Source organism: Populus euphratica, unplaced genomic scaffold (genome assembly GCF_000495115.2).
Source record: "Populus euphratica unplaced genomic scaffold, PopEup_1.0 scaffold120.1, whole genome shotgun sequence".
Lineage (NCBI taxonomy): Eukaryota > Viridiplantae > Streptophyta > Magnoliopsida > Malpighiales > Salicaceae > Populus > Populus euphratica.
The window spans coordinates 587693-602622 of NW_011499918.1; the positions used below are offsets into that span (position 1 = coordinate 587693).

General features: G+C 27.7%; 1 protein-coding gene across 1 annotated transcript in view; it reads right to left on the reverse strand.

Moving 5' to 3' along the window:
* Positions 1–14259: 14259 nt before the first annotated feature.
* Positions 14260–14930, reverse strand: part of LOC105134830 (cytochrome P450 77A4-like) — a 1765-nt gene continuing 1094 nt past the window's right edge. Inside the window, exon 2 of the mRNA XM_011039387.1 lies at positions 14260–14908. Within this exon, the coding sequence (XP_011037689.1) occupies positions 14424–14908 (485 nt within the window). The 3' untranslated portion in view covers positions 14260–14423. The remainder of the gene's footprint in view (positions 14909–14930) is intronic.

Consider the following 14930-nt stretch of genomic DNA (forward strand, 5'->3'; position numbering starts at 1 on the left):
CTATTGGGCGTGCAAACTTGGCCACGTGGCGTCGTTTTGTTCATTTCATTTTTATTTTAAGTTTTAACCATAGTTTTCAACACCGTCTCATGCCCCGTTTATTTTTCAGTTTTTTTTATTTTAAATTAATTTTTAAGATTATTTTAAAATGTTAAAATTAAAAATAAATTTTAAAAAATAAAAATATATTATTTCATCAAATTTTCAAATAAAAAATATTTTAAAATACTAAACAAATTCTTATATTCACTTCGCTATATCAACTTAAATCAATTTTATTACTTTAATTTTTTTAATCTAAATAGTGTTATTTTTTATTTGAAAAATTTATAGTTGATTTTATTTAGTCAAATTAATCTTTAAAATAATTTGAAATAAATCAAATTTAATAATTATATTTTTAACTAATGAGGATGTTCAGATTTTAAACGAACTAATGTATTCACAAAAGGCAATTTATTTGATTTAGAGTGTTTATGAAGCTCATTGCCTTAGAAGCAATTATATGATTTTTAAAAATGAAAAATTGTTATAAAAAAAAACTTGTCTTATTTTTAAATTAAAAAAAAAGAACTGTAACTAAATATGTTTAGTACTCTCCGCAGCCCCTTGAATCATTCCATTAGTTGAGTCAAATAATGCATTATTCAAAAGATTCTCAATGACTTACTTATATATATATATATATATACACATGGTCAAGTTTTTCACAACTATATTTAAAATATAAAAATAATCCCATTCAACAAATATAATGTATTTTCTATTAATTTTTAAAAATAATTATAACTATACCTCCAAACACCCGATAAACTCTCAGTGCCTCTTTCTTGTGCCAAAGTTAACCAGAATGCTGCCAAGAGAGCACTGGATTTCATGTTCGGATGGTACGGATAGGATATTCTAGCTAGCTCGATGTGTGATATTCTTGATTGTTTAAGATGACTTTAAATTAATTAATTAAAGTGTAGCTTAGGATCTCCGCAGCAACCATTAATGTCCCCGTAATTATTCGGGAGCCTAATTAATTAATACAAGATGGCATTCCTACGCGTTAATGTGAATTTATAAAATAAATATATTTAATAGTATTAAAATTATGATGTAACATTATATAACTAATAAAAGTTAAATATATGATGAAGTTAATATTTTATAATAAAAAAAAAATTGTCTTAGTGATAATTAAATAAAATAATTTATAGCAATCCACAATATTTTATGAGAAAAAATATAATGCTTTCATTACATGATTTAGTTGATTTAGTTTTTATATTAATAAAAGATAAAAAAAATTATAAAGCTAAATATTTTATTAACTTATTATTAAAAAAAAACCAACAAAGATAATTTTGGAAGGAAAAATATTGAAGTAATTGACAATGTTTTGTGAGGAAAATTACAATGTTTTCTTCAATAAAATCAACAAAGATAATTTTAGAAAAAATTATAAAAAATTATTTAAATAAATATTATAGCAATTTACAGTGTTTTGTGAGAAAACTTACAACACTTTTTCCATATAATTTAGCTTTGTTGTAATTATAATTCTTAACTAACTCAATATTAAAAAAAAAATCGACTAAGATAATTTATAAAAAAAATCATATGAAAAAACACTGTAACAATTCACAATGTTTTAAAAAAAATTACAAAGATAAGTTTTTAATAAGTCCAATATTGAAAAAAGATCAATAAAAATAATTTTAAAAAAATAACAAAAAAAATAACAAAAACCATATTAAAAATATTATAATATTTTATAATAAAAATTACAATGCTTCCCAACATCGCCATTTCCTATTAATCCTCTCGAAAAACGTCAAAGAAAAATGCTAATCTAACACTGACCATTTCCCCCTCTCAAGGAGCCTGTTTTCGTGTCAAAATTAGGTATGAGGTCTAAGTGACCGAGTCCATGGATTAAAAAAAGAAAGAAAGTATAGTATTCAAGCAATGCCAAGGACTTGTTCTGCAATGCCACCTACCATCATGACAACGATGACTGGCAACGCCATATCCAAGCCTTTGCCGTGGCATCTTCTACAAGTCTAAACAATATGCAGCTGCCATAGCCAATCTTCCTTTGTATATGAGAATCACAGGTTGGAACAAATTGAGGAAACCATGGAGATGGCCATTGCCAAGGCTATAAAAACTGATAACAGAACGAATCATAACAGTGCTAATGTTGAAAACAATTGATGTAAGAAACATTGTCAGCAGAAACTATCAGACAGACAAATTCTGGGATTCGCAAATTTGATTCCAATGAGGGGCCGTGGTTTTACTCGTGGAATGCCAAGAACGCATGAGTTACAAATTCAAATAGGTTCATGTTCAACATACATGGATATGCCTACTTTCGATCTAAGAATATTACTGAACTGACAAGATATCTGCGAAGTTCAATATCAATTAGATCAACAGGGTATCGAGCTACCGATAAAGTGTTCTGTAGCTCAAACCTCATCAACAATTTCACTAAAATAGTTACGCATACTCCCGGATGCTCCACCAGATGCCTGATCATAGATTTAGTTTCTTTGCTGCTGAATCCTGCTTGACTCCATCACCAGCAGACATAAACTCGATCCCTTTTCTTGCGAGCTCAAATGTTTCCCTCTTTCCAGGACCTTCATATTTGAAAATAAAACATACAGCCACTAGTGGTTAGATACATGATCTCCCTTCAACAATGATGAAAGCTACCTGATCCAATTCATGTCACAAGCACAGCAGATGTTATTTATACTTGCCAAAAGCATTCGAAGCAATATTATACTCGTTAGGAAGACTAGTGGGAAAAACTCGATCCAGCATCATCAGTGCACAGGACTTGAGGGTGTTTAGCATTATATAAATCATTGTTAGAAACAGCTTCAAGCATTACAAATGCAAACAGACCTCTCCATAGTGTAGAGTTAAATAGAGAACTTGTTCCTGGGCAAATTTAGTGCCGGCAAGATTGTATTCCTGAGTTTGATGAAAAGAGGATTTGAGATGCCATCTTTTAAAAGGACTACAGGACTAACATATTATCTGCTAATGAAGAATATTTACCAGTGTTGAAGTACCATTCATCCACAACAGGATTTCCAGAAAGGTCAATAGTAATACCAACAACATCTAAATTCCTACCTACAAATAAGAATCAAAAGGGGGGAATGCTGGTTAGATGCCTTACCCAGTTCATAATCTGCAGCAGCTCACAAACATCCTTACACTTTTTGTTTCAGTGTGGTAAAAATTGTTTTTTATTTATAAATATATTAAAATAATATTTGTTATTTTAAAATTTTATTTTTTACATTAAAACTATAAAAAAAACTAAAAAAATCAAATTTTATTAAAAAACAAATTCAACTTCAATGCCAAACAGGCATTCGGTAGTCTCACGATAGTGGTCCGTGCCGAGAAGAAGTCTAACATGTATCCATTTCCTTTTAGCTCCATCACAGGTAATATTCATGGCAATAGACTTCAATGAAGCTGAAGTGTCGAAATTATGAGGAACAAAATCTATATCTAACAGCCCTAAACCTTCCACCACAGCTTGCTAATTCTAATAGAATCATTTTTTTTCTGGATAATATGGAAACACGAATTCCTTCATCAATAAAACATAAAAACATTGCTTTGACCTGACAAAATAAACCAATACAATAAACTGAAACCTCGATCACTCATGAAAGTACCTTTGGAGTTGTTCTTAACTCTATATATAATGCACAATATTTTATTTTCTTATTAATTTTATTGTCGAGTTGAAATTTTAAATAAATATATAAAAATTTAAATTTATATAAATAATTAATGATAAATTAAGATGACTCTTAAAATAGATTGAATAAATTTGAGCTAAACCAATACTTTTATAAATTTATTTAGTTAACGGAATTAATTAATACACGTGTTATCATTATTTAAATAGGTTTGATATAAGTAATAAATAATCGTTCATGAATGTATCGAGATTTATTTTAAAGGTTACGGATGATGAATTATTGTAATGGATTCAGGATTTTATTAATTACAGATTATCTAATCTGAAAAATATTAGTGAATGTAGTATTCCATGTCTGTATAAGAGGTATAAGAGATATAAGAATAAAAAATTTCTAGATCCAGATGTTGTCATGATGTATCTTCTAAAAAAAAAGGGCTTATTGAGAGATATTTGTGTTGGTATGCACACAAAAAACCATGTGTTCCTCACAATACCATGTTAGAAATGATAGTTGGGTCAACTTCTAGTGCCAATAGTATATATAAAGTTGTAAATGACACTAGTAATTCTTATAGAAATATGGTTCGTTGGTGAGTTAGTTGATCCATATCGAGTTGCACTATCTAATAACTTAGAAGAAAATTTAAATTTTCATGTTGTCGAGAATATTTTTGTTAATATTGACACTGAGAAGTTGAATGATATTTTGAACTTTAATGGACACATATATGGTATTTTTGTCAGTTATATGATAAATTTCCCGAAGGAAATACCAACGGAATAAAGCAAATAAATTTTTTTGGCATATTTTTTATCTGTAAATTTATTTGTAAATTTATTATCGACAAACCATAAATTACTGATAAAAGTTTTCTGACGAACTAGTTTTGTCTGTGAGCCTATCAATAAAATATATACTAATAGTTTGCAAGTTCAAATATCAATATAAATTTTCATTAATAAAATTGTTAAATTTAATAGTGTTAGATGATGATGCTGATCCATACAAGCTTTTATAATACATCAGTTACTAAAATTATTTTATCATAAAAAATTTAAATAAAAAAAATTCAATAACATACACATGAATACATTATGGCCTGGGACAAAAGGCACATTAGATTGCGACAATGTATTTATGTTTTTGCCCTTCTTCACAAAACAAAATGACCTAGTTGATGGAGGTACAATTGTCTCTTTATAGAGATTCGTTGCTCATTAGCAAATTAATTAAAATGAATTGGTCCACGCAATTGACTTTAACATGGTAAAATAACTATTTAAATATATATATATATATATATATATGTTGCTATTGTGCAAAAGAGCTTTTTCATCTTTTTATATTGGTAGCATAATAAAAATAATAGATTTACTTTTAGAATAATAATAAAAAAAATACTAAAAAGATTGTGAAATTAACCAAACTTATTAAATCTAGTCAAGTTGATGACTAAGTCTCAAATTTTTTTTTTAGAAATACTTTCATCACCTTAGTATTTTTTTTAATGTTGTAAAAATATTAATGTAGACCATCAATCTAGTGGATAATTCAATCATATCATATCATATACACATGGATAGATATGGATAGTTAAATAATATCATATATAATTAAATATTATAATAAACTGAAATTATGCATTTAAAATACATCACTTTTTTTTTTAGGAAAACAAATATAAAAAAATAACTACTTTGTATTGTTATAAAAACTTCTTAATGCATATGCAAATTTTGTACTTTTATTTATTTTAAATTCATAAAGGGATTAAAATAAAAAGATTTTTCTATTTTTTATTACAAAAAATCATATTTAAATCTTATACTATTTTGGATAAAAAATAAATATATTTTAGCATGAAAAAAAAAGAAGAGAAATTTAGGAGGGGTGATAGACTTAGACACTCATAATTTTATTTTTTTTTAATAAAACTAGATATAAAACACATTGTCCATGTTATACACGAAAGTGTACAGAAAGACACTTTTGCTAGAAATCTACCTCGTTGTTTTCCTTTTATGGTAAAAAAAAACACCTTAAGTCTATGCTAAAGACCTTAAGAAACCTATTTCTAACATAAAAAAAAAAATCCATTTTTAATTCTGTTTTGAAGAAATTAAATTTAATCAATTAAAATATAAATTGTTGTTCTTGTATCAAACTTTTAATCTACCTTTTTGGTAGTATTATACCTCAAAACCACTGTCAAAGAATCTGAGAGGTTGAACTCCACTTATTAAAGTCAAAATCGGCTCAATACATTACCTAATTGTGGCGATTCCATGAGCTTTTCTCTCTTCCTCTTTTTTTTTTTTTTAATATATGATCGTTAAACTCCACCTATAAACCAACTTAGAAAAGGATATGGATGAAAAGGGTCTAGTCATCTTGTGAATCATCAGGTTAATTATTTTTATCAAAATAATATTATTTATTTTTAAAAAATTATTTATTTATTTTAAATTTATTTAATTAATTAAATCACTCACCAATTAAATTTAATTAAATTAATATTTTTTTCAATTTAACTAATATAAGACAAGCTCCCTATCATGTTTTTTTCATCCACTAGCCCTTGAAAGATGTTCTTTTCTTTTTCATAATTTTAGTTTTTATATGAAAGGATTAAAACTGACAGCATAAATATCAAAGGACCATAAATATAAAGGAATATTTGTCGAGATATAAGTTTTATACCGTTATTTGTCCCTGTTTATTATTGGATATAGTTTTCAAACTTGACCTAACCTGATAGTTTAATATGAAATTTAGTTGACTGAGACTGTAATTAAATCGGGTTAAAAAAAATAGAAAAAAAAAATTTAGTATGATCCAGCAGGTTGACTTGGTCACCAGGTTAACCCAATAAAATCTGGTTGTAACTTATTGATCATTTTTTTTAAAATAATATCATTTTGATTTTTATAAAAAAATAAATTTAGACAACCTGATGACTCGGTCAAAACCTGGAACCTAGGCCTTGGACCGAGCAGCCACTAAACCAGGTCTAAAAATTATGCTATTGCTGCCAAATGGTACTTTCCAAGTCAGCAAGTGATCAACCCATGGGGTTGACATGTATTCTAGCCTTCTTTGAATATCTTGTGTGATGGGTATTTGGAAGTATAGTAGTAATTATTTTTTAAAATATTTTTTATTTTAAAATATATTAAAATGTTTTTTATGTTTTTTAAATATTTTAAATATAAGCACATTAAAATAATAAAAAATTATTTGAAGTAAAAAAAATCAATTTTTTTTCAAATTGAAAAAAAAAAACAGGGTAAATGGTGAAGCGCTCTTCGCAATAAGCAAATGTCTTAAGATAGAAAATGTTGCGACATTCAAAACAAAAATATATTTAGTTAAATAAGACATATAAAAATAAATATGTTTCCAAGATAATTTACAGTTAATTTCTCTACTTTGAAAACAAGAGATATATAAAAAAAAACATGTCTTCTGAGATAATATTTATTATCACATGTCTTTTGAGATAATATTTATTATTTTTAATTTTTAAAGTATCATTGTATAAAACTCTTAATATCAAAATTGTTCAACTAAGATATATAAGGATAAAAATGATCATTATTATAATTTTAAAATTTAACTTAATATTCGATCTAGTATAAAACTCGAGTCACTGATTAAGTTGACCTAGGTTGATCCTAGTCAGTGTAAAAATAAAAGTGATTATTATCATTGTTTTAAAATCCGAATCAACGGTTGACCCGGGACAAGGCTTTAATCATAAGTGTAGTTGAACATTAACTCGGGCCAATATAAGAATAAAAATAATTATTATCATAGTTTCAAAATTCGACTTGGCTGTCAACTCACAATAAAACTTAGATCAAATAAGGGTCAACCTGGGGTGATTTGGGTCAATATAAAATAAAAGTGATTATTATCATAGTTTTAAAACTTAATTTGAATAACAACCCGGACAAGACCTGGGTCACGAATTAGAAAAGATCAACCTGGGTTGACCCGTGTCAATATAAAAAAAAATGGTTATTTTTAAAGTTTTAAAATCCAACTCGAGAGTTAACGATGGTTAAGCTTAGATCATGAGTTAAAAGGATCAACACAATTTGACATAAGTTAATATATGTATAAAAATGATTATTATCTTGAGGCAAGATTCAAGTCACGAGTTAGAAGGATTAATCTAGTTGACCTATATCTTTTTTAAATAATCAAAGTAACCTTGTTTTGATCAATTTTATTTTCTAAAAAGTCAACGTATTTTCGAATTATATTTTATTCCTTGTTGACTTGGGTTTTTGATCGGGTCAAGTCGAGTTAATTATTCCTCTATTTTTTCTTAAACTTGGACCGATTAAAGCCTAGAGTTAACCCATCAAGTTAATCTTTCCTCTATTTTTTTTTTTAAACTTGAACTATTCAGGCTCAAAGGTTAACTCGTTAAATCAGTCCTAATTATATAACTAAAATTATTATAACATTATTAATTTTTATCTTTAGTATAAACTAAGCTAAGAAAAAAATATCTAATTTATTTTTTTAAATATATAAGTTTGACAACAATACATATTAGAAACAAAATAGATTTTTTTATATTTTATTATGTCTTATTTATCATAACCAAACATAATAAACAATCACTTTATCTTATATATTATTATGAAATATAATTTTATCACTATCTTTATTTTATCTTATATTCACTATCTTTATCCTTTTAATTTAAAAATAATAACCAAACAATACCTAAATACCAGCCGCCCACTGTCATAATTGTTCCCGTCACTATTCCCATGATCATGTTATAAGATAGTATCATTAATTACAACGAATATTTAGTAATAAGTTTTTATTTATGTTTATTTTATTTATTGTTTTTTAAGTAAAAAAATTATATATTTATATCATATTTATTAGATTTCAAGTATTTGTTTGTGTATTCACTATTTAAGTATTGTTTAATATATTTGATATATATTTATATTGATATGGAAATATGTATATATTATATATTATATTATAATAAATAAATATTAATAACCTATATGTACATACATGTATATGATACAAATACATACTTTCCAGGTCGGTTTCGAAAGAGTTTGAGAATATCTTTTAACCTATTTATTAATAATTGGGTATTTAGTAAATAATTCATAGAAATCATTTCAGCATTAATTTGACTCCCCAAACTTTGAAAGGTGTCAAATGTTTCATTGATTGTTGCTGGTTCAATCCCAGGAGTCTTTAGGAAATCTTCACAGGAAAGGATACGAGATCATAAATTAATAGGGAAACCTAGCTAGGTAGGGCACAGGGCTGAGACCCAAGTGTCAAGACCAGTGCCAGGTCTCAGGCCTGTGCCAGCCTAGCTAGCTAGGTCACAGGACTGGGACCCATGTCTCAAGACCAGTGCCAGCCTAGCTAGCTAGTTGATCTGCTCATTTTCGACATAAAGCGGGCTGCGTGGTAGTTTTGGAATCGTTTGGGAATTTAATATTATTTGTATGTGGTAGGTTATTTTAATATATTAATATTAAAAATAATTTTTTAAAATAAAAAATTTATTAATATATATTTTAATACAAAATATTATTTAAAAAATATTAACTACCCAGACACACTTTGGAAGTGCAATATTCACCTCAACGAAGCCCCTTTCCACAAACCACGTAAAAGTTTCATTTGATCCTCCAAGTTTTATTTTTTCAATCTTTCATCCATGTAGTATTTATTAGGTTGAGGTTCACATTGTAATCTTTAATTATCAATATAGCATGTTATGAGCACAACATCAGCATAAACATCATAAATAGAAAACTTAATGCTATACTTAGGGTTTTAGATTTACATTACAACATAAACAATAACTTTAATTACAAGTTATAAACAGTAAAACATGTCAAGCTGTGCCTTAAATCACACAACAATTAAACATGTCAAACATTAGCAAAACATAGCACAAAATATATAATATTAAACACATTAATGTTTTATTTGATTTTGGGATCCAATCATGTTTTTAAATTTTTAAATTTTAAATTGATTTTTTTATATTTTTAAATCGTTTTAATTTGTCATATTAAAAATAATTTTTTTAAAAAATAAAAATTACTTTAAAAAATAACCTTTATCACACTTTCAAGCAAGTTGTAAACCCCCAAATAACACAATAATTAACACCTTCTCAAAAAAAAAAATCAAGTTCATAATGACATTATTTTAACCATTTCTCACTATTTCAACATAAAAAACTTACAAACATGCCACTCGAAATCATATTTTTAATGTTCCCTACAGTTACAGTGATTTTTCAATAAATTATCGTTGTATTTAATTTTAATAATCATGTTGAGTTGAAAAGCATAAAAATCATTAAGGAATTTTAACTCTTCTACACCTCCCTCATTAATTTTTTCCACCTTGCATTAAAGGCCAGGGAGGGTGGTTTTCATTGAGAGAATCAATGGATTCATTTTTCTTGGGAAACAAATTGCTTCAAGGGGATAATTGCATAGAGCACGGGCTCGGCATTAATGGTGCTTAGGGCATAAATTTTGGCCAGTGAACCTCACCCACCGTCTAATATTGATTGTTTATTTGACATTATGATAATATTTTTTTATTTAAAAATATATTACAATAGTATTTTTTTATTTTTTAAAAAATATTTTTGATATTAGTATATTAAAATAATTTAAAAATATTTTTAGGAAAATCAATTCATAATGGAATGAAGACAAGATACTAGTGTAAATGTCACCACTTCCTCAATTCTTGGTAAGAACATAAATGCGACTACAAATTTACTTCCTCACTTCCTGGTAAGAACATAAATGCGACTACAAATTTATATTTATGGTAATGTCTACATTTGCTCCTAGCTAATGTAGATCTGGTTTAGAAATAATAAAAAAGGTTATGCTGTTTTTCTAATAATTCTTTTTTAGCATTAATTGGCGAGGTGTAGGTCGGGTTTGTCTAAATCAATCAAGTTACTAAAATTTTAGCTAAAAAACTAAGTTTTACTAGATTATTTTTATTCAACTTAAAAACCACCCAGGATGCAGATTTCTTGAATCAATTTACGAAACTAGATTAAATTTAATAACTATAATTTTACTTGAAATATCATCATTTATAATACAAAATGTTCATAATATCCAAAAACTACCTTTAAAATTACCTTCCAAATTTATTTTAATGAAATACATTAAAAAAAACTAAAAGAAGTTGAGAACACATAAACATATGTTCCTTTTCACTAGAATAGGGTAATTTTTTTTTTACCTTCCAACCAAAAAACTATTAGCTTACTTATGGAGGTAATTCGGTAGTTTTTAAAGGATTTGTCGGTCATTGTCCATTTATTTGAGATAATTCATTCTTTTAACCTTGTATTAGTATAGGATAAAGACTGTTAAATAATATATTTATTTTATTTTATTTATTAAGATAGAATATTATTTTTAGCTTAAACTATATATAAACTTTTTGTATTTAGGTTAAAGCAAGTATTGAAAGAAAAATTAATTGAGGAGAATTCTAGCCTTCTTTTCTTTCATTTTTGCATTTATTTTTATGTTAATTGAATTATTCTAGCATGATATCAGAATTGGTTTTATGGAATAAGGCTTAATCCCAAACACAAAGTATTGAGCATTTCATAGGTATGCAGTTGACGAAGTATAAGACAGCAAAAGAGGTTTATGATCATCTGCAAAGGTTATTCACGCAATCAAATTTTACAAAGCAGTATCATTTAGAAAATGATATTCGAGCTCCTTACCAAAAGAATATGAGTATTCAGGTGTTTTATTATGTCATGACAGATCTTTAAAATCAATTAGCTCTTACAGAATTGACAGAATTAAAGGCATGTGGTGCTTATATTGAGTGTAGAGAGCAATGACAATTGGCATAGTTTTTTATAGTACTTCATAGTGATTTCGAAGGATTTGGAGGTTCAATTGTGCATCGTTTTCCATTCTATTGACTCTGTTGTTAGTGAGTTATTGATTGAAGAAATACATCTTCAGTCTTATTCTAAAAGGAAAATTTTTTCTGCTTTGAATCATTTTGCATTAGCAATACCTTTTAAGTCATCCGCTAATCATCGGAATAAGCCTTACACGAGGATTGACTTCGATGAGTGCAGTTTCTACAAGCGTTTCATGTATTTATTTTATATGTTTTTTTAATATATATATATATATATATATTCATATATATTGTATACGGCCAATACCCTAACATATTTTGAACATTTCTTTTAAAAAAAAACAAATATTCAAAGTTTAAAAGAAAATGTGTTTTAGCATGAATTTCTTAAACACAGAAAATTATTTTCTTTCATTTTAGATTTTATAACATATTTATAAAACTTCAAAGGGTGTTGACCCATATTCCAAAAAATACAAAAATCTTATTTTGGAAGGAATTCATCTATCATTCATCATTAATGTTTGGATAAATAAATTTTAAAGGGATGAATATTCAAAATATTATTGGGAATAACTCATTATTATTTGTTGTTAATGTTTGTATAAAGAAACTCCAAGTGATTAATATCCAAAATATTTTTCTAAGAATAATAACTCATCACACATCCTTGAAAAAAACCTCAATTATAATTGAAGACATTTTAATTTTTTGACTCCATGGTTTACGAGCCGTGAAAGTATAAAACACTAAGACAAAAATACGTTTTTAAAGCGCATTGAATTTTTTTAGATTTCTAAATTTTTATCCCTCTTCCTTGCAATTTACAAGTTGCGAACAGTTGAAATACAAAGAAAAAAATGAGCTTTTAAGCATACTAAATCTTCTTAGATTTTTATCTTATCTATCTTTTAATTCATAGGTTATAAATTTAGTTCAAATCAAACATAAATTGTAAGATATTTGCATCTGTTCTTCTTGGCACTTTATAGATATTTCTAAATATATGATCTATATTGGCCAAGGATTCTTGCTTTTAGACTTTGAACCCAAGTCCATTTATAAACATATCCTAGGAAAATTGATTAGAGAATACCATCACCATAGCAAGGCAAGCCAAACACCAAGTAGTTTACCTCATGTAGGGCGTAATGCATGTATCCAACATGTTATGTCTAAAAGTTCAATGTGACAATTACATTCCATTACGGAGAACCAGAACAAGGAGATTCATAGTTCAATTAACACGCATACTAGTGGATACATTCTGTTTGTTTCACATGCAAAATGAATATATGTGTGTGTGTGTTAAATGGTTGCATTATATGAAAATATTTAACTAACAGTTGACTATTTTTGCAAGTTATGATTCTTGGTTGCGATCCAAGACCAATGGAGATTTCTATTGAAACTCATATGCGAAATGAAGTCCATCAGAAAAAAGTGTAGTTAACTTGTGGATAGCCAAGCTTGAAAGTTCATTGCAAGTTGAATTTCAATAATTTTTTCTTAAGTTATTTTTAAAAAAAAAATTGATGTTTTTTTATTTTATAAAACATATAACATCTGATTATAGAAGAGATATAAGAACGATCCTTCAACCCATCCAAATTTATGGTTGAAGGCTAGATCATTTGGTGAACTTGATAAAAATTAGGTTTACAGTATTCCAAACACTACAATTAAGGGTATACGGACAAGCTGTATTGTATCGACTGTTGGTTTCTCATAATCAAGTTCGAGCTCTTAATCTCTAGCCATCCAGGCTATTATACAAGAATAAGTTCAAGCTCAAACAACTGAACTTAGCATTGAGACGATCTAAGTTAGGTTTGAGATGACCAATTTGAGGGATAAAATGAATGTCCTTGAATAGTTGTTGTCAACCCTCACTAATACATGTATTCTATCTCATCACCTACCTGGTCTTGGAGAAGATTCGCCTTCTCTTCCTATTGTAGTTTTTGTTCACTAGATAAATTGTATTCAATAATTTTTTTAAAATTAATAATAAAAATTTGGTTTTTTATATTTATATTCTTTATTTTTCTTCTTCTGCTTATTTTAAAAGAGTTAAAAAAAAATACATAACTTTACTATTGATAATTACTGATGGAATTATCAATAGACTAAAACTCTCGAAAAGTTCCAAAGAGTTTGAAAAGAATTATATGACTTGCCACTAATAGTATGTAAATATCCAATGGTTTAATTTTGTCGGTAATGTGCATTTGGTCACCGATGAAATTACTACTAGTTTATTTTGTTAATAATATGATATAATTCCCAATGAAATTACCGATAAAATGATGTAGATAAATTTTTTTTTTATGTTTGATGTATTTTTTTCATATGTAAATATGTAAATCTCTCGATGATAGAATAGAAATAATTGTTGACATGTTCTTTTGATGATCAATTGCCTTCCATGATTCCATCAGTTAATTCCTTTTTATGGAATTAATATTTAATGTTGACAAAATATTCTATAAATATTATACAATGTTCTGGTTGTGCATGGAACTTAGACGATGAAGAATGTTGTATTATGAAAAATAAAAACGGAAAAGTGAAAGTGTTGGACGGTTTAGTAGAATGCAAAAGGCATATTCATTTGAATTTCAAAACAAAAACCAACACATCCATCTCATATATTTCATTTCCAATACATAAAAACAATAGAATTGCAACAATGCTTAAGCTGCAATTAATTCTCCATAAGCATGAAATTCCCACGAAAATTGTTCTACGAATCAATTACCTAGGCAATATCACAGCTTTTAGAGGATTCTTCATCACAACAGTAAAAGCAAAAGTCTCCGTCGGGTCGGGTGGGGCGGTCGGGCAAGGCAACCACTTGAAAGCATGAACCATCCGAGCAAGCAACATATGAACATGCAGTACACCAAGACTCCACGCCGGACAAATCCTTCGTCCGACGCCAAAAGGCATCATCTTCACCCCGCGAGTCCCGGTCATATCCACATCAACCCCATCACCCTCCAAGAACCTCTCAGGTCGAAACTCACCCGGATCCTTCCACAAATCCGGATCTTCAGTTAGCCATGCAGTGTAAAACTCCACATTAACGTCAGCTGGGATGGTGTAGCCAGCAAGCTGGGTCTCATTAGTGGCAGCATGAGATAACACAAAATGGCTTGGTGGGTGACGCCTGAAAGTTTCTTTAACTATCGCACCGAGATAAGGCATTTTTTCAGTATCCTCTTCTGTGACCACCCCATGTTTCCCTACACATCCAATAAC